Source organism: Carettochelys insculpta, chromosome 6 (genome assembly GCF_033958435.1).
Source record: "Carettochelys insculpta isolate YL-2023 chromosome 6, ASM3395843v1, whole genome shotgun sequence".
In the NCBI taxonomy this organism is placed as follows: Eukaryota; Metazoa; Chordata; order Testudines; family Carettochelyidae; genus Carettochelys; species Carettochelys insculpta.
The window spans coordinates 28,954,164-28,975,443 of NC_134142.1; the positions used below are offsets into that span (position 1 = coordinate 28,954,164).

At 41.4% G+C, this 21,280-nt stretch overlaps 1 protein-coding gene across 1 annotated transcript in view; it reads left to right on the forward strand.

The window, feature by feature from the left end:
* The window catches only part of SYNE3 (spectrin repeat containing nuclear envelope family member 3), a 120,331-nt gene that overhangs the window by 86,195 nt on the left and 12,856 nt on the right, over positions 1 to 21,280 (forward strand). Inside the window, exons 17-18 of the mRNA XM_074996562.1 lie at positions 1,591 to 1,629; positions 14,572 to 14,794. Coding sequence (XP_074852663.1) covers positions 1,591 to 1,629; positions 14,572 to 14,769 — 237 coding nt within the window. The 3' untranslated portion in view covers positions 14,770 to 14,794. The remainder of the gene's footprint in view (positions 1 to 1,590; positions 1,630 to 14,571; positions 14,795 to 21,280) is intronic.

A 21,280-nucleotide genomic window follows, 5' to 3' on the forward strand; every position in this document is an offset into this window, starting at 1 on the left:
GCAGGCTGAGGTCTTCCCACCAGGGACAGGAGTCACTGGGCTGGTGCTGGAGGAATTGCAAGGCTAAGTCATATAAACAACAGTCAGGGTCAGACACAGGTCAGAGACTGGAGATCAGAGGCAGAACCAGGTTAGGACTAAGAGATTGGGCTCAGAGGCTCAAAGTTGGATTGTACTCAGAGATCAGATATCAGGAGCAGAGGCAAAGTTTGTCGTTTCAGCAGATTCAAATCTGCATAGTTACCTGGACAACCTATGGGATAAGAAGGAGCAGTTGGCCAGTCTGAGGGCCATGGGATGCTATCACTCTGCATCTCTTGGGTGTCATTTTCTGCGATACCTACTCTCCCCTCTGCTCCCTGTCTGTATCTCCATATCATCTCCCAATATTACAGTGAAATATCAGCTGCCTTAGTTTCTACGGCCCTGAGTTCTTATACCTGATGGGTTTGTGTAATAGATAATTTTCTCTTAGACATGTAATAAGGAAATCCCTATCAGGGTCTTTATTCCCTTCTTCCTGCATTCTCCTGAACTCCCCCACAAAATGTTCTGTTGCAAAATTACTGTAATAAGGTTCTGTGCCCACAGAACTCTGTTTGTATAATTGTCTTCTGGCCTGTGGTGCTCTGAGAGTCAGTGTGATCAGTATAATCCAGAACAGAACAGACTACAGAAGGAGTCAGTTTCTTATCATAGTCTCTTCATGGGCTAAGCATTTGGAATGGCAAAAAGAGTTGAAGTCATAAAAAATTGTAGAAGATTTTCGTGTAAGAACCAAAGTATAGGTGTGATGAACATTAAGCTTTATATCAGAGAGTTATATACAAAATCATTGCACATAAAGTGGAGTTTATCTAGTAACGGATATTGTAAACAATTATGAGGATATTTGCAGTTTTAACATAAATGTGCATAAATGAGTCATGATTTTATGAAGTGACTTGTGAATCGAGGCACTAAATTTTGAGGCCTCATTTTCAGATTGTGAGTTCTTGGCACTTAATGCAATAAATCCCCTTTTAAGTATTTGAACTTGGACACCTGAAAATTGGGCCACCTAAAATGACTTAACATTTTAATAAATGTTGGCATTTCAGAGTGGGAGACGATTCATAATTGTTGTCCTTTGCTAATCTCAGAAAAAGCTGTCAGTGAGTTTCAAACTGAAAACATTTATTTTGAACACAAATCCTTTGACTGGCAGTGGGGATGAAGGACAATCTCTGTTAATCTCAGTATTATGGAACTAGTGTGAAATCAGAGTTATGTTGTGGTACAATTTTTGCCTGTGTTCTTTGTGTAAGTATACATTTAGTCAATAGGTGTCAGTAAAATCAAAGCTATTTCTTAGGTAACACTGCAGCTGACTGACATTGTTAGGAAACAAAATCCATTTGAGCTTTATTCCTCATGTGCATTAAAAAGCTCATTAAACACCAATCACCTGCTGTTTCAGCCTATGCAGATGACCAGAAATTTGAAGAAATATTCCCCTGTGAAATGAATATTCTGTTATAGGTTCCATGGGAATCTCAGGTTCATGGCATTTTGTGTTTGTATTTATTTTTTTCATTTTTTTTTAAACAGACTCCTAGATCTTTGGATGAACCCGATGGATTCAGAAAGGTACCGTATTTTCTAGTAATTCAACTCAGAACTGTTAGATTAGAAGGGTCACAGGTGATTGCTTTTAAATGAGTTTTTTTAAGGTTCTTGAAAAGAGTTGGTTGTGTAGGGTAAGTGCCTGTTTGAAGTACCTTAACAGTTAAGCTGCTCTTCTACAAAGCCTGATGTTCATTCAGAACTTAGGTCAACCAGGCTGCATTGTTCAGGGCTGTTAATTTATTTTTTTCCACCCTGAACACCATGACTAGGTTGACCTAAACCCCAGTGGAGATGAGGCTAGGTCGATGGAAGAATACTTGTGTTGACCACCCTACCGCCTCTTGGAGAGTCGTGTTAACTACACCCACAGAAAAATCCCTTCCATTGGTGTACAAAGCAGCTACACTTTGTAAGTGGCACAGATGCAATGCCATAGTTGAGCTCCTGTAGCAATGATTGTTTAGATCAGTGGTGTTTAAGTCACAGGCTGCTTGCAGCCCAATCATCCCACAACTGCATCCCATATGACACCTCAGGGCTATACAAAGAGCATATATTTTGTGTGGATGCAACCCACATAACACACAGAGAGCAGCACATGTGGCCCACAATGGTAAATTTGTTGAGAATCACTGGCTTAGCCCACCCGTCCCTTCATCATTCCCCTGCTGGCTGTGATAAGTAGTTCTCTACATGATTCATCATGTGCTGGCTTTTCTAATTCCTGTTCTTAGCTACCTATCTCTCCCTGTCATTACATGGGGAAACTGGTCACTTATGTTAACTCTATGGATCCCACTAGGCAGCAGGGTGTCTACGTGTTATGCACTGAAATGCTGAGACTGAAGGCAGGTCTAAACTAGAAAAAAAAATTGACATAAGATATGCAATTCCAGCTATGAGAATTGCATAGCTGGATTCCGTGTACTTTAGGTCAAATTTCCACTCTAGCTCCTCTGCAGGAGGTTGATGGAAGAAACTCTGCCATTGATGTCCCTTACTCCTTGTCACACCGAGAAATACCGTGGTCAACTGGGGCACCCTCAGGGTTTGATTTAGCATGCTCCTATGAGGAGCCCTAAATCAAGCCTCTGAAGATCAACTGTTAATATCAATCTTCCCCTTAGTGTAGACAAACCGTAAGTCGACATCCAGGTTGTAGATCTATCCCTTAGCAGCTGAAGTCTCACTGGCAGTCAATACTAGCCTGCTGAGTCCTAGAGTTGAGCGATCTTCCAGGTGTGGTCTTATGCAACTGAGTCAGAGTGTAGCAATTCCCACTGAGTGGTGCTTGGGCAGCTCTCTTATAGAATTGTAAGTCCCTTGTTTACAACTTCTCTAATGATTAATGGTTATTTAACTCATGTGCAGGAGTTGGTGCCTCCTTTGTTGTTACGGAAATCTAGCAGTAGGCAACTCCCAAACTTGTAATGTATTTGAATTACAAGCATATAACAGCAACAAAGGGTCCTGTGGCACCTTATAGACTAACAGAAAAGTTTTGAGCATGAGCTTTCGTGAGCACAGACTCACTTCATCAGATGCTGGTCTTGGAAATCTGCAGGGCCAGGTATAAATAAGCCAGAGCAAGGGTGGGGATAACAAGGTTAGCTCAGTCAGCAGGGGTGAGGCTTACTACCAGCAGTTGATCTGGAGGTGTGAACACCAAGGGAGGGGAAGCTGCTTTTGTATTTAGCCAGCCATTCGCAGTCTTTGTTTAAGCCTGAGCTGAGGGCATCGAATTTGCAGATGAATTGTAGCTCAGAAATTTCTCTTTGGAGTCTGGTCCTGAAATTTCAGGATATAACAGAATGTCGTAACTTCATACATGCTAACAATATACATATTTTAACAAAGCAGTAGATCTCAGCAGATCATGACCTTATATAAATGAGGAATATGGGGGTTACAGGATGCTACTTTGGGGTATGTTGTGTCACAAGTTTCTAATTCACATTGTGAAATTTTCATTTGGCTCATCTAATCCATGTCCTTCAAGTGAAGAATTGTATGTAAAATAACGTGATTTTCCCAATACCATTAGATTAAGCCTTGAGTCTGTGCAGCATTCTGTGAAGGAATTGTTCTTTCGACTGATTCGGCAAAAGGCTGAAATAACCAAGAGTAGAGGGAGGGAACAAGAAGGGATGGGCTTAAAACAAAAGAAGTAACATTACTCAAAGGCAAATAATAGTTCTTCTCTTGGGGTCTGATCCTGTTTCATTTAAACTCAGCAAATCTTTCCATTTTCCTAATGGGAATGAATGAAGCCCTTTATCTCTACCAGCATTTGCTCTGTTCACAAATCATGCTGGCTCTCACTTTACATCATCTCATCTGCCCTTTGGTATTAGATGGTGCAAAATAAGACTTTATTTGTGCAACACAAAGTTAAAACAAATGGGGTATATTACCTCTACACTGTATAACCAAATGTCTGGATCTCTCCCTCTAAGAACCACATCCCACTCCAGCTGAGGGATGCTAAATATTCAAGTTTGGCCTTAAGTCCCCTTGTTATGTACTCCCTGATTTTGTCATCCTAAATTCCTCCTCATGCCAAGGCCCCCCAATGCAGTAAGTCTATTTCCCCAGGTGTTCAAAAGATGGGGTAAAGCCCTACCCAGTGCTTTCCCTGGTGAAGTATTAGTATGTGCACTACCTACACCTCTCTTCAGTAATTCTAGCTGATCTTGAATCCTTATGGTAGCCCCAAAAGCCTTTTCACAGCTGCATCTGCTGCTCAGCACAAGGCACTGGCTGTAATGAACCAAATATCGAGATTACTAGATTTTTTTTCCAGCATGATAGCTCAAATGGCAAGGATCGTCGCTATGATTCCTAATCACCCTAGGAAAATAATGTGACATATTAATTTCTTTCTGTAGAGGCTGTCAGACATTGAGTAGGACTACTTGTAAGGACCTTCAAGGAGAAGTTCAAAGTAATGATCAAGGAGTTCTATTTTAATTTGGCCCTCTTGGTCAGAGTTGCCTGTGGTAGAAAATGCTTGTGACTCCATCGTATCCTGACTGAGTAATGAGAGTCCATCCTGGACTTCAGCACAGCACCTTAATGTTGGCTGGTACTCAGTCTCTCTCTTCTTGGGTAACAAGTATCAGAGAGGTAGCCATGTTACTCTGTATCCATAAAAATAACAAGAGGTCCTATGGCACATTACAGCCGAACAGATTTTTATGGAGCATAAGCTTTTGTGGGCAAAGACCCACTTCATCAGGTGCATTCTGTGCTGCCCAGTCATCACATAACTGCATCCCATATGACTCCTCCGGACTATACAGAGAGCATATATTTTGTGTGGATGCAGCCCACGTAACACACAGAGAGCAGTACATGTGGCTACACATCTGACAAAGTGGGTCTTTGCCCATGAAAGCATATGCTCCAAAAAAATCTGTTCACCTGTAAGGTGCCACAGGACATCTTGTTCTTCCTGGTTTCCAGATACACTGGTAATTTCCTATGATACCTGCATGAAATATTAGCAAGTTAGTTTGTTAGGCCCACTAGGCAAATCATCCCTGCCCAGGAATACAGAATGCATTTCTGGCTAAACAATGACCCAGCTGAAAGTGGGGAAGACAAAGAAATTCACAAAAAGAACCAGAACATGCTATGGTTCTCTTTGCCCCTTAGAAACATTGACAGGTACTTCTAGGGGCCAGATGGTTTAGAAATGATAATGATCCAGATTCTGCTGTCATTTACACCCATCTCCTACCAGGAACCTCAGTGGAGTTATCCCACATTCATATTGGTCCACTGGGAGTAGAACCAGGCCCATTATGACCAGAGATACATGTGTGAATGAGTTAAAACAATGAGAAGTCCTGTGGCACCTTATAGGATAATAGATGTATTGGAGCACAAGCTCTCGTGGTCAAAGACCCCCTTCGTCAGATCCATTTGCATATGAAAGCTTATGCTCCAATGTGTCTGTTAGTCTATAAGGTGCCACAGGGCTTCTTGTTTTTGCAGACACAGACTAACACAGCTACCCCTCTGATACACATATGAGTTAAACATCCTCTGGCATAACAGCATGGGGCCTAGCTCACGAGAGCGGGAAAGTGACGTTGACCCATCTGGTCTCAATGCTATCTGCCCTGGGAGAAGGACAGCAGGGATAAATGGGGAGGTGAAAATAAGAGTTTTGCAATATTTGTATTTGACTTTTAAAGTTCAGATTTAATGAGCTATTGTCTTGTTAGTAGGGGAGTTAAGGATTTTTTTTTTAAATACAAGTTTTATGATGATTGTATCCCTTCAAAACTGCAGCAAAATGAAAATTCACGCAGGAATGACTAATAGTCTGCTGAGTAAATTAACTTGTACTTGAAATACTGCACCATTCATGGGAGGGAGTTGAATCCCCTCATAACCTGTAAATCCCCACTGCTCTCAGCCTGCATGCAGTAGGAGCAGACCCTTGTTTAGAGGACATGAATGGTCCCTATGCCTTGTGCTGCTCCTCTGCTCAGGGGGTGAAATTCAGGTTGCATGATATGTGATATTTCCATCATGTGGAGTCATGCAGAAGCAGCAGCAGGGGCAGGATGTCAGGTGCAGAGCTGACCTTTTGGTTCAACGATGTGTCGTTCCTGGTGATTCTCATCTCATCTTCCATGTTTAAGAGTTTGGAGTGAGGATCTAGAGGGATGCAGGTGCTGCTTGTCTCCCTCCATGTTGTTTTGACTCTGTGCCATTGCCTGGCTAAAGGTTGTCTGATATGTCAGAGCCTCTCTTCCATTTACATGAATGTGCTTCCTTCTGCTCACTCACTCCCTCATTCTTCTTGTCTACTGTGGACATGCCCCTAGCTAGACCTTCCCCCGAGATGAGAACATTGTGGTATAATGATCTCTTTAAGAGTGACTTCTTATAAACTAACCAAAAAAACATTGGCAGGAAATTGTGTCCACTGCTGCGAGGTTTTGGCAGATGCCCATGATGGGGCAATGTGTATGTCTGTGCATCTGTAGCTCACCTAGCATATGCCGAAACATTATACAGCAAATACTGTGTAATAATGATGATAAATGTTACCTTTGAAGACTGGCTCCCAGCCAACTGAAACTATTCCATGAGCATTCTTAGAATAAATAGGAAAGCCAAAGCTGGTTATTTATGAGGCTTGGTAGCACTGTTCTATTTAGTTTTGGAGTAATTATACTTCCCTGCCGCACAAATAATTTTGGCTTTATTGTTTGTACAAACAAAATAATTAAGGTTTATTGAATTTGTGGTCACCTAATTGCTTCTCTTTGAGTAATTGCTGGATATCATCTCAAGCAGTAAATGGACAAGAGTGGGTGTGTAATTTCATCTTCTTTAGAAGTCACCATAGATCTTGAGCCAGTCAAATTAAGGCAGCTGTTCAGGAAATTGTGGACAAGCTAGAACACAAACTTGTCTAGGAGAAAACAGTAACAATGCAGACTGAGTTTAAGATACAACAAGAAGCACATAGGAAGGAAAATCCATTTACAGTAATTAACACAGCATCGCATATGTCTAGTGTCCCCTTAAAATACATCATAGGTTGTATATTCTTGGTGGTCAGGTTCATGCCATGTGCTTGGTCATTTGAGATCCACTGTAAAATAACATGCTTGGTAAAATGAAAAATTATTTTTAAAAAGTTCCTGAAGGTGACACTTTTCCCTCAGTTTAATGCCTTTTTTGTGAACACTAAAGAAATCTTTCCCCCTAAATAAAAGAAGTCTTTCCCTTGAACCAAAATTTTGAGGCCAAATACACATCCTTGGAGTAATGCAGATTGAATCTTAGATTTGGGGCTGGGCCCATCTTTGCTCCAGCCATGAACATTTTCTTCCCAAGGAGAATTGCCTGAGTATTTTGTTCATTTAATGAGCCCCCAGGCCAGCCTGTAAGTTTAAGAATCAAATAGTAGTACATGCCCCAAGTGTACGTGAGTCACAGCAAAGCAGACTGCTTACCGTTTGTAACAGTGACATAGATTCACCATTCCAGGGATGTATGGGTAGTAGCTCTGCTTTCTGGACTGACTGTGCTGGATAGGGCTGCATGGTGGGAGGGCAGCATTCAATTTTGTTAAGACTTTATAGGAGCCCCACCTGGAGAGATATCCCAGGAGAAGGGCTGAATCATGCTGGCTTTGCCTCCCCTCACAGCAGGAGACAGAACCAGGAAGCTTTACCCACTACTGACCTGCCTTACCACTCTGTCCTAATTCTGCAGCCAAGGGATCTTCTGGGAGTGAATCTATCCTAGTGTTGGTAGATGTAACTCTGGTTACACAAAGAGCCCCGAAAGTGGAGTCTTCTGTATATCCACAAGACAGACCAGCACTGGCAGGAGTGTTGTTGCATCCTGGGTCTGTAAGGTGAGATGCAACCACAGAAGTAAGAAGTTTAGTTTCCTTGTCCTTGGAGTCTTCAAGTCCCATCCTTCTGTTGAGGGTGCCAGGAGTGTGCCAGTTAGTTCTGAATGAAGGTCGTGTTCTTTGTGAGAAAACTACTTCCGATGAAGAGTGCCAATAAGGGCAAATCTCAGTGTTAATTTATGAAGGAAGATTATAATTACCTCCTAACATCAAGAAACTGGAGGGAATTGTGGTTGCTAGTGGCAGAATAAAGCTATGGGCACCTATAAATACCTTCTTTGTATTTATATATTCACAGTGCACTTACTGGAACAGGGCCAGTTTAAATTCACATTACTGTTTTTTTTAGAAACCTTATCAGATTATTCAGCAGGAGGAGGATAAGTCTTTGGCTGCTTGTAACAAGGCGTGCTTTTGTTCACAAACACTGCACATGTTCCACAAGTTGTGCATTCATGGTGCTTTTTATTTTGCATTCCCTTCACCAGTGCTACCACAGTCACTAGGCAACTGTCTGTTGACTATTTCTTCTGTGCTCAAGGCCCTGTTATCAAGACCCCAGGGGAGTAGAAGTTGCCCACGTCAGTTAAAAACCTGTGACTGGCCTGTGACAGCTGACTTGGACTGCTGGGATGCTTAATTGTAGGGTAGGCACCCAGGCTCAGGTTAGGACCTGGGCTCTTGAACCCTGCAGTGTGGGAGGGTCCCAGAGTTTGGGCTGAAGCCTGAGTAGGCACATCTACACTGCCGTTGAAACAGTCCAACCCAGGACTTGAGCCCTGGGAGCTCGTCAGCTGGTACAGGCCAGCTGCAGGTGTTTAATTGCAGGGCAGACATATGGGGAAGGATAGGTCAGTGGTTTGAGCATTGGCCTGGTAAACCCAGGGTTGTGAGCTCAGTTATGGAGGGGGCCATTTAGGGATCCGGGGCAAATAGGAAGAGGGGAAAATAGGGATGTTGCTTAGTCCTGATGAGAGGGCAGGGGATTGGACTCAGTGACCTCCTAAGGTCCCTTCCAGCTCTGTGAGGTGTATGTGTTTACCCTGTGTGCATGGACTCAGCAATCCCTGTTCAAACACCCCCCACTACTTCTTTCCTGTTCTTCCTTATCATACTTGGGTTACTAGACTAATTGGCTTTTGTCCCACCCAGCCTGCCAGCTTGGTTATCTAATTATCTCCAGTCAACTTTCTCTGCAGAACTAATTGGTTTCTAAGTGATCAGAGTGCAGGCTGTTATGATCAGTCTCTGGCCTGTCAGATAACTTAATTTTGAAACATGCCCCTGAGCTATTCTAATAGGAGACTGGGCTTCAGTTTTGTAGCAGCATTATTGGTTATCTGCTAGATGCAACACCCTACCTGCGGCTCATTGGTTTATCTGTAAATCTTCCCCACTGCTTCCTATCAACCTTTTTTTTTTTAAAGGGTGTGGGGAGATAAAGAAAGCCGTTTCCACTGATCATACATGAGCTTGCCAAGTTCAGAGCCAGAGTCTTTTGTGTATAAAAATTTGGAGAAGGCAATGCTTTCTTATCTATAATGCTGCTTTACCACATCCAGTGCCACCCTTCTGCCTGTGGCATTATTATCCTAGGTGCATGTTGTGCCATATCTATGAGGAGAGCTGGCCATTGTAAATCTGTTCATGTCATGGTGACATATGACAGTGTACTTAGCTTTAAGGGACTTTGCGGAGGAAACTCTGAAATGACCTCCATGTGTTCTCTGAAGCACAGCATATAAACTGCTGGTTTGTTATTTGTGATTTTAAATTGACCTGTGTACAAAGATTCTGGCTGATAGTCTGGTCAACTTTTGTACTTCTTAGTACACAAGAGGAATTTAAAAAACCCTGTGATTTGCCTGTCTACTTATGAACTGGATAGCTTTCAAAATTCCCCACAGATGCTGCTTGTCCATGCACATCCCCCACCCACCTATTTTAAAAGATTGTTAAAGTTACAAAAGCCAAGCACTCCAGCTAGGAAATGTCAGAATTAATGCTGTCACTGTAATCTTAGTTCAGTCCCCTTGTGAATTAAGATACAGTCCTTAATTTTATGATCATGTGTTTTTTCTCCCCCTCCACACCAGCTGACCATTGATAGGTATGGCAGCTCAGGAGGTGCTTTTATTTGTCTAATATGCCTGGTGCATATAGGTAGCAATAAAGCAATTAAACTCACAGATAAGTACCATGCCATTGGCTGGGCGGGCTGTGGTTTAAGATGTCATTATCTCTTAGTTTCCTAAGACAAATTAACACATTTTCTGTATTTTGGACTATGCTCAAAACCAAGTTAGAGGGAGAGTGATAATGGTAGCAAAATACTCTTTTCATTGCTGTTGTAGCCATGTTAGTCTCAGAATATGAACAAGACGATACGGATAAGGTAAAATCTTTTATCACGCCAACTTCTCTTGGTGGGGGAGACAGAGACCAAGCTTATAAGCTACAAGAGCAAGAAGCAAGTATGAGTGAAATACAAAATTATAACCTTTCTATATGATCAGGCAAACCGAAAAGCTGGGCTGCGTAGGGAAAAGTTGGTCTTTAACTGTAGCCAGGAAGCAGGCTAGAAAATGTAGTGAAAGTAATTCATTTTCCTTGCCTCCAGGTTTTCCCCAGAGTGAAAGTCTCTCTTTGCACAGTAGATGTAGTGCCAGATTTGGCCACTGGTAGTCTCATTGAGTGGTGTCTTACTCTACTAAAGCCCCAGAAAAATGAAGCCTTAGCTTATAAATAAGGCAATCTCAGAAAAAAATGCGTATGTTTAAGATATACAGAGCTGTGAAAAGGCAGTATTGTTTTGCTGTTTTCAGTGGTGGATCTTGAAGCACTTGAGAAGCAGTGTTTAAGCCCCATGACACATCTGTGGGTTAGACCATTAACACCATTCTGTTCTACTGAGGAGGTAACTGAGCCATGGTTGCTCATCCTTGCATTGAATCACTGGCCAAGCTCGGGAGTGAAATTCCTAATTTTCATGTAGCCCTATTAGCCATACCTGTGTCTGAACACAGCGTGGAGCCACACCACACTAGAGGGCACATGGTGTGAGGCCATTTCTCCTTGGGCTTTTGAGTGCACTGGGGGAGTGCATCCACTATTACATCTCTTTAGTGCTTGCACCCATCTACATCTCTGAAGCTGATAAGTTGTGGTAGGTCCCTGGCTCTGCCTCTTCCCAGCCTCCTTTGTATAGGTTTAGGGTTATTTAGGCAGTCCATAGAAGTTGAGGGGAAGGATTCACACACCCTTCCTACCACCCCTGAATGCCTGATGAAGATCAAGCAGAGTTTGGTCCTCTCCACTATACCTCCCTGGGAGAGCTGGCACAGGTGGGAGGAACTATGTTTGCTGGCAACATGGATAGCCTAGGGTTTCCAAGGAAGTCCTGGATACTCTTAATAAACCTGCTGAATGATGACAGAAGTGTAGCTGGGCCACACCAGGAAAATCCCAGCCTTTCTACAGTAAACCCCATCTTCAAAAGAATCCTTCTCCCCAAGATGGAGTTTACTTTCAAAAGTGAGGTCTACACTGGTTTTCGTCTCTCGAAAGAAGCTATTTTGAAATAAGAATATGCAAATGAGGTGCCAGATATGCAAATCTGTACCTCATTTGCATTTTCAATTTCCCTCATTTGCATACCTCTTTCGAAAGAGGAATGCAAGGGTAGGCACAGCCTGGAAGAAAGAGTTAGTCTTCATTTTGCTAGACATGGACAATTCTTCCTCCAATCTTCCATCAAAGTACCTCTGTTAGCAAGTAACATTAAACATGGTCTGTTTTTGCAGGCCTCTGAAATCTGAATGCCAGGAATCTAGAACATTGCTGCACTAGACTTTATGGTGGCAATGGAGAATTAAATAGGAACAGAGAACAAGAGAACACAGAAATCCCTAGTGAAATGTCACTGAATTACATGGCTCCCTCCAAAGAGCATGTAATGCACTTTGTCAGATGTTGAAGGAGAGCCTGTTTTGTAGAAACGAGAGCCGAACCCTGAATGCTTCATTCAAAAGTTGATGCTGCCACCTGTATGTGTGGTGATTCATACCTTACTCTGTAATCAATTCAACATAAGGGTGCAGAATTCCCTTCCCCAGCACAGTTTTTATTCAGTCCTTCCTTGGGCAAAGCTTTCTTTTAAGCACATACTAAGGACTTCAAGATTTGGCCCATAGGACTAATGGAAGAGGAAGACCTATTAGGACACCCACTTGTGTCTAGTGCTTTGGACACAGCAGTCAAGAGCTGTACATCCATTTGTAGAAATGGCGCCTGCATTGCTACCAGGGTCACTAAGTTTTGATTTGCTATGTGAACGCCAGCTACACACAGTGATATTCCCTTGGGAACACCTTCGTTTCAACTTCCATTTTTTTCTAGTACTTCATCCAAAGTGAAAGATGAACACAAGCAGCTGAAGCACCCCACACATTTGCAGTGGGCCACGAGTTTTCACTGACTTCAGTGGAATTTAGATCAAGCCTTAACCCAATCACAATGCAGCAAGTCAGTAATTGTAGAACAAACAGCTGTCACTCCATTGCCTTAACATCCGCCAGATCCAGTGATTAAATCTCCACCAGTCATTTGATGTAGCTGAAATAGATCAGCTATAACAGAAGAATACTTTTACAGAATCACTTGTCTTATGCTTTGACACTATTTCTGGGTTATGTGCCTTGGCAATTTCTAAAAATTAGAACGAAGAGGTTGAGGTGCTTAGTCACCAAGGGGAGAGAGACCGCCATAATTTCTAATTCCGATAGATGCAGCCCATGCGAGAATGTTCTAGTCCATGAATGTTATCTTCTCTGCTAATGTTTTCAGAGGACGGCGGGAGGAAGATATTGCCTAGTAATCCAAGCATAAATGGGAGCCAGGAACTCTGTTTGAAATTCTATTCCTAGTTATGACATTGGCATCTTTTTGTGGCTTTGAAAAAATCACTTTGCTGTTTTCTCATTTGTGAAATGAGGATACTGCCCATCACCAGTGTGTTGTGAGAATTAATTAGTTAAGATTTGTAAAGCATGTAAATGACTAGTACTGGGTAGATGCTAGATATTATTACTATGTTGCCAATGTAAATCCATGCCTGCTGAAGAAACTGCCTTATCCAAGTGTTTGGCTACTTTTTAACCATTTTTATGTGTGATTTCTCTGAGAGAACTGACAAATCTTGAACACTTTGGGTGTGTGAATAAGATCTTTAAAACACACCAGAAGTCCTACCACTGTGGGCCCTCCACTTTAATGAGTATTTCATGAAGTCTCAGGCCCGAAATGCCATTCTGTAATGTGTATATAGCCAAAACAACTCTTTGAGGTCAATAGAATTATTCTTGATTTACACCAGCATAACTGAGCAGAATTTAGCTTGTCTCTTCGTTTCATGGAACCTATTACAATGAATAATCTCTGAGCAGCAAATGTGAGTTTAAGGGGCACTTCATTCTAAAGCCAGCTTTCACCATCTCTTCCACTTACCCATTTTCTTGGTCATTCTGTTGCATCTTGCAAAGTATAAAATTTGTTTGGAAAAGCATGAGAAGCAGTGGATTGGCTGTGATAATGCAGGTGCCTCCTCCTACCTTCTCTGTCCATGGGGAAATAGTAATAGTAGTAAGCGTCTTCCACTTGTCCATCTTGGAGCATTCGCCAGTGTCTCCTGTCCTGGGCAATCTTTTCCGGTTCTGACAAGGCTTATCCCATCTTTTTCGTGTCTGCCTTCAGGTCTCTACACCAGGCGTTTCTTGGACACCCTCTTTTCCTTCTTCCTTGTGCGTTCTATGTTAGGGCTTGCCTTATGGTATTGATGGTTGTTTTTCTGAGGGTATAATGAATCCATTGTCCATCTTCTCTTCCTGGTTTCTTCTTCAGAAGGAAGTTGGTGAGTCAGTTGCCACCAATATTGGTTGTTGATGGTGTAAGACCCATGGGGAAGGACAAAAATACATAGAGAGAGATAGAGGATGAGACTGCAGTAGGAAACCAACCAAATCAAATCTCCACATGTTTTGGCCATAGTAGATACAAACAGCGTATGAAGCTCTTTTACGTAGACAAAGCCTAAGGCCATTTGGCTTCCTCCAGGAAGCAAAGCCTATATTTTGTTGTAACATATTAGCTGCTAAATAGACTTTTTCTCCCCAGCATTCCCCAGTTGAGGAGCAATTGGCAGTTTGGTGTGGGCATTAGAGCATTTATAATTTCTTGGTACTCAGAAACCTGATGTTAAGGATCATTGCCTCCACTGAAGGCACGTAATAATTCTCAGTAAAATAATTCTTAGCACTGAGGTCTGCTAGACCATGGAAGAGCCTAAGAGAAGTAGTTCAAGTGCCATCACTTAAATCAGTCAAACTGTGCAGAAAATGCTTCAGTGTTGCACAGGACAAGAAGAGATAAAAGGTCTTTTCCGTCTCCTTTTTCACTTACTCTAGGAGGTATTTGCGGTGTCTTTCCTCCCTGTCTATCCCACCTCCCCCAGTTATTGTCATTTTTCTTGTTCATATGCTCAATGAATCCTTCATTTCTATTTGTTTTGTGTTTTTTAGAGACGTCCAGGGAGGATGTGTTCTTTCCTGTACCGCGTGTGCTGGGCAGCCCTACCACTGCAGATACTCCTGCTGTTCTTGCTGCTCCTGGCGTTTCTGCTGCCTCTGGTGGAGGAGACCCAAAGCTGCAAGCTTGCCAACAACTTTGCTCGCTCCTTCAACCTGATGCTGAGATATGAAGGCCCTCCTCCAACTTAACTCCTCTACAAGCACATGGCAAGAGGTGATCAGCTTAGGCACCTAGGTTGTTTTTTCCTTGGTGTCTTGACTATCACTAGTCCTCTAAATCTAAGACTTTTAACGCTGCCGCCCAATTGACTGGAACCATGGTCAGATCCATGCAGCATAGCGTTAGTGCATATAAATCAGGTATTAACATTTAGAGCTAAATGAATATTTTTACAACATTATATGAATATATTTATATGAGTGTGTGTGTGTATATATATATATATATATATAGTGTGTGTGTGTGTGTGTGTATATATATATATATATATAACTGTAAACTCCACTATTTTGGTCTAATCCTTCAATGTTTTTGCTTCTGCCTTTGTTCACTAATGAATAGCAGATACTTTAAAAAACTGAGTCCTTGTTGTTTAAATGGAATCATGTTTAAATATGGTGTTAACCATTCAGCCTTAGCAAAAGAAGTTTTTGTTTAGGATCAATAGCTAGTTTTTCTGTTGCTTGATCCAGTCACCACTGATTCCAATGCAAAAAGTCCCACTGAAGTCAGTGTGTGAGAGACCAGGCCTACAGTGTATTCAAATACTGTCTGTGACAGCCTACCATTTTTTTCTGATGCTTTGTCTTTGGTCACATCTGAAGTTAGAGAGGTAGAACTGGGCAAGGAAAGTTGAAAATAAGGGGGCATTTTTCCAAACCTCACTCTACTGAAATAATTTTGGAACCAAATTGTAATCTTTATTTTATGTTGTGCAGCTCAGTGTACAAAGTTCTGTGTACCAGTGAACTTCACAAGAGGAAAAAATATGATCTTGTCCCTCTGTTAAATTATAAAGATCATCCGCGTGAATTCTTTTTGCATTGCTCAGGGGTTGGCCCCTTGGTCTGGACAGTGGACTATAGCTTATCAACCTCTTCATACAAAATGGTCATAGCATAGAAATATGTTGACAAATTGCATCCATAAACATGATTCCTTTCTAGAAGGTGCTGTTATGCCAATAGTTTGCTGACAAAATCTGAGGTGGTATAATTGCATCAAGCATGATTATACTACAGTTTTTAGAAAGTCTGAGGTCTGAGACGCTCAGAATTGTCATAATTTAACCTGGTCTTGTTCCTGTTTTCATCATCTCTTCTTTTTATTAACCCAAATGCATGCATTCAGTACTCTTGTTAATGTAAAGGCAGTTCACAGCATTATTATGATGCAACAACCATTTCATGGTGATGTTTTACCTAACTGGAGCTTGCATTGTGTCCAGTAGTGGGGGAAAGATCTGTTTAAAATACTTGGTGGCACTTTCCTTTTATTGTGTTCATTTTTATCCTCAGACCCATAGTGATCAAACTGTCCATCAAAAAGTCTTAGTTACTTTTTCCTAGCCTGGCTATTTCTTTGAGTGTAATTTGAATTCTAGGTGGCAGCAACTGACTCTTTTGTCTCTCTTCTAACAAGTTCCAAAATAGTATCAGTTCTGTATTGGTTACAAGTTATTATATAGCTGCAGTTGAGACTTTTTTGTACCATAAAGCATACAGGAGGTTAATTACATCCTGTCACATTCTACAATGCAGGCAAAACTTCAGTTCCCTCTTGTAATAAATGTATCTTCTGTTCCAAAGTAGAAGGTTGAATAGGGCTCATAGTTACATGTGTTATATTGTTTGATATAAATTGTGCACTAACTACAGATCAATTCCTTTAAGTATAATAGGGATAACTTAGAACATAAGAATGGCCCAGACTAAAGGTCCCTTTAGCCCAGTGTCCTGTTTTCCAACAGTGGCCAAGGCAAAGTGCTCCAGAGGAATGAACAGAACAGGTAATAATCAGGCAATCCATCACCAGGTACCCATTCCCAGCTTCTGGGAAAAGGGAAGCTAGAGACACCATCACTGCTCATCCTGGCTAATAGCAATTGAGGAACCTATCCTCCATGAACTTATGTAGTTGTTTGTTTGTTTTTTTTAACATTTTTATGGTCTTGGCCTTCACAGCATCCTCCAGCAGTTCCACAATGCTGACTGTGTGTTGTGTGTTACCTCTGCGTCCTGTGAAATGCTGAAACAACAAAGTTTAGATCTAAGAGTCCCCCAAAGTCGTCTTTTAAAATGGTGGTTAAGAGAGGGCAGGTAGCATACAAGCATATAAGGGAGGAGGTGATGAGGTGCACTAAATAGAAGGGGGGAAGAAGCCATATCTGGGGGCAGAGGGAAGAGGGTGGGTACAGCTAGAGTTGGGAGATGGGAGAAAAAAAATAAGGTTTGAAAAAACAATGTATGAAAGGCAGAATAGAAGAATGTGGAAAAAGAACCTATCTAATCCAGTGGTTTTCAACCGTTTTTTTATTTGCTGAACCGTAAAAAACTTGGAATGGAGGTGCAGACCCCTTTTGTTCACATGGACAACCGGTTGAAAACCAATGTTCTAATGACATGCATCTGATGAAGCAGGTCTTTCCCCACGAAAGCAGATGCTTCAAAAAATCTGTTAGTCTATATGGTGCCACAGCACTTCTCATTGTTTTCACGGATGCAGACTAACACAGCTACCCCCTGATACAATGTTCTAATGGTATTAGCAACCTTTTGCAGGGCCTTAGTTGTATTCTGCAGACCCTCAGTGGTTCACCAAACAGGGGATGAAAACCACTGATCTAGTCAACCACCAGGCCTTTGCAGAATTATTTCCCATTGTACATTGGCCAGTCTAATTTCAGATGTCCTGGTGGAGGGACCACTAGCATTTCTGTGAGGAGATGTTTCCTTGCACTGTTAAGAGCTAGCCTACACAGTTTTCTTCCTGCTTCTTGCAGCTGTAGTGACAACAGGGTCAGCAACGGCAGTGGGAACTCTAGTACAGAGAGGGTGCTAATTTTTTAACAAACATGTTGTTTAACCCCACTCAGATTGCCCTCCACTGCTGATGGCCAATTTGCACTGGAGCTAGGTCTCTGCTAGAGCTGGTTAGAAAGTTTCAGCTTGAGGAATTCTGATGAAAAAGGCAATTGAAATTTTAAAATTCCTTTCTCAAAAAGGAAAGCGTTATTTTTGTACACGTACCAGTCAGTGTAACTATAGGACATTAGAAAGACACATACAAGAGTAGGCAGGGCCGAGGGTGTGGGGAATGCAGCAGAAGGAAGAGCAGAGGAGGCTCTGAAGTGATGAGGATTAAAAGCTGGCAGTTCAGAGCTAGGAGAGGAGACAGGTGACTTAAAGCAAAAAGGTGACAAGCAGAGGAAACTGTGAGAGACAAATAAGGGGTTTAAATATAAACAGGAAGAAAAGGAAGGCATCAAGCTGTGTCCTCCTTCGCAAAGGAGACAGATGGAAAGGAGCTATAATTTACAAGTGATGCAGCAAATGAATTCCTTCTTTGCAACTGTTATTTCCAGCAGAGAAGAGAGAGACATCCTCCTCTCCCCCAGTTAGCCAGCTCTCAAGAGCTGTGCAAATTCTACTCTGTGTAGCAAGGATTTAATCCTCTAAACTCTGACCCATATGCTTCTCACACCTCGCTCTCAGAACCGGCTCAGTGTTTGCAAAGAACCAGAAGAGGGATGGGGCAAGAGAGAGATGTGTCAGAGTTTGTAGTATTAGACACATTCCTCTTCTTTCAAAACAAAAAAAAAGCGATCTAGTAGCACTTTAAAGACTAACAAAATTTTGTTACTCTTTAAAGTGCCACTGGACTGCTTTTTTGTTTTAATAGTATACAGAATAGCACGGCTATCTCTCTGTTACTATTCCTCTTCTTTGAGGGCTCTTGTGGCCAGTAAATGAAGTGAAACCATATGGAAGGCAGGAGAGGAAAAAAAAACTATAAGAAGTGGAGACAGTTAGTTAAGGTGAAGATCAAGGAGGAAATGGTCAGGGTTTTTCTTCATGAAAATTGCAGAACCTCCCAAGAGTTTCTGGGCACTGGCCTTTTCTGGTCTAGATTGTTTTGAGTTTAGCCATGGATTTTACAAACATTGGTAACACCAACGTAGGGGACATTAAAGAAATTATTTCCATACAGAAGATCTTACATCAATAACTTCCACATCATCTTTAAGTTTCAGTGTTGTGGCAGGTTTAAAAAAATTCTAAATTAGAACCACATTTTTGCTGCTGGGGTTTCGCATTGAATTTATTCTTTAACATCTCTGCCTTAAGTCTTGGAGTTTTTCACTGGCAGTCACAGGCACATCAGTTTTTTAAAACAAAGTAAGCAATGCAAATACATCCTAGCTGAGGTGAATCTTTCTGTTTTTAATGGAAATCAGGTCACACACTAGGCCCTGATGTCTCTCTTACTCCAGTTTTATGCTGGTATAACTTCACTGATCTTAGTGGAGTTACTGCCAGCTTCCATTTTTGTAAGAAGGATGTAAATCAGGTTCTCTGTGGTATGGATGTTGTTTGGAGGAGGGGGTGTCTCACGAGCTTTAGATACAGATTTTTATGTCTGTGTTTTTGCCCACTATTTTTCTTGCACTGACTTTTATAAAATGTTGAATTTGATCTGTGACTAGAGCTGGGTAAAACTTTCTGACTGATGCTTTTTCATGAATATGTGTTGGTTTCACGTAACTGCGTCAGTAGAAAATAACAAAAAATTGTTTTGAAAATGTCAATATATTTCATTTGGTATTTTGAATTGAAGCATTTTGCCTTTTTGATTCAAAACAACTTTCCATTTTGAATTTTACTTTAAAAAATATAAATATTCTTGTTTTAAATGCCCCCCCCCATTTTATCTAAATGTGTTTTCTTCAGTATGTTTGGTTTGCTGAAAATGTAAAAGAATTTTTGCTTTGGGTAAACCTGAAATGTCTTTTTTCGGAGAAGGGTGATGGGGGAAGAAGTAGGGAAGGGTTGACCCGTGATCCTGAAAAAATCAGACAGTGACACAACTCTGTTTACAACATAGATCAATAACCTGGACACAGCACAATTTGGCTTCGGATTCAGACAGACAAGAGTATGGAATGAGTACTTGGTTGTGACTTGCCTGGCAATAGATAGACATCGTACGTTTGCTCATTCTACCTGACCTGTACTCTACTCAACTACTCCAGGGTCAGAGCACCTTCAAGAAAAGCACTAGCCCTTAAATTAAATACACTTGAACTTGAGAACTGTTTGCACATGCAAATCAGACCAACCCTTGACTACTCAGGCTGCATGCAAATTCACTTTGTAGTTACAAGTTAATGTTTTGGTGACTGCAAAGTTGAATGCACCAAAATTCTTTAGCATACAAGATGTCATGTGTTGTTTGAAGGGCCAAATTCTGCACACAACTACTTATACTTGGAAGTTTATAGGTTCTCCCTGCACTACAAGCTCAGACTTCAGCCCAAGCATTTGGGAAAAAACCTCAGTCTAATTTATGAATTGTAATTGATTCTGTAGCCAGACACTTTCAACAGTTTTTTTTCCCCTGGCTGCAGTAGAATGAGGTAGAAAATTGCTATTATGCTGTGTACCGATTTATAGAATATTTTCTGATTCCAACCAACAAGTTGGATTGTATTAAATTCTGTTCGTACAAACCTCTCTTCTGTACCCTTTTGAAGAAAAATATTCTAAGAACACACACAAAAAGCCATCTTCTCCTGATAACACAGACTGCAGAGCTATCACGATCTCTAAGCTACATAATTGCTTATTTGCCTGGCTCTCCCATCTACTGTAGCCAAGCATTTTTGGCTTAAAATAAAGCTACTAATCTAATTAATAAAACCACTCATTAATCAATATGCTGAATTTTTTTGCATAAATTGCAGGGTGCTTGGAATCACTATTCAGCTAAACTTAATCCTTTAGCACTGGAGTTGATTAAGGTCCTCAGAAAAGAACCAGTCTCTTCAAAAAGTGACTATGGTACTGCAAGTATCCATATAGTGCTCCTTTAGATAAAATAGGTATCAGCTCTGTTACATACTTGTGCTCTGGGATCTCACGAATTTACTCAGCTTCATCGTGTCTAGAACCTTAAATACTTTGTACACGGTGTGAGCATGGATCTCCCATTAGTTTGAAGGAGACTTACACGAGCACTTTGAGAGGAGACAGGGCTTAAACACTCCCTTGTACAAATAAATAAAAAGGAGCAAATGGAATAAAGTAAACCAATGGGTTGCATGGAAAAGTCTTTCTTGCTGCTTGGGAATCTTGGGAATTGCCAGATAATAGTTAAGGACTAAAATTAAGTAGCAACAACATTCTTTTCACATTTGATATTTATTTTGACTCTAGTGGAGATGTATTTATTTCCACCTCTGACTGAAATCATCCATGGATTTGGGGTTATATGTTATCTTATATTGGCTGTAATAGTGACTTTTGGAGACTTTACTGGCCATTAGCTTCGTTCCTATTCTGCAGCTGAAAACACATGTACCCTACAAAATGCAAGGGCTCCTTCTGAGGTCACTGCAGGGAGTCAGACAAGTTCTTCCTACTTCGTGGAGCCAGGCATCTCTTACAGTTCGCTGTTGTTAATCCAGCTGTGGGTGCTTGA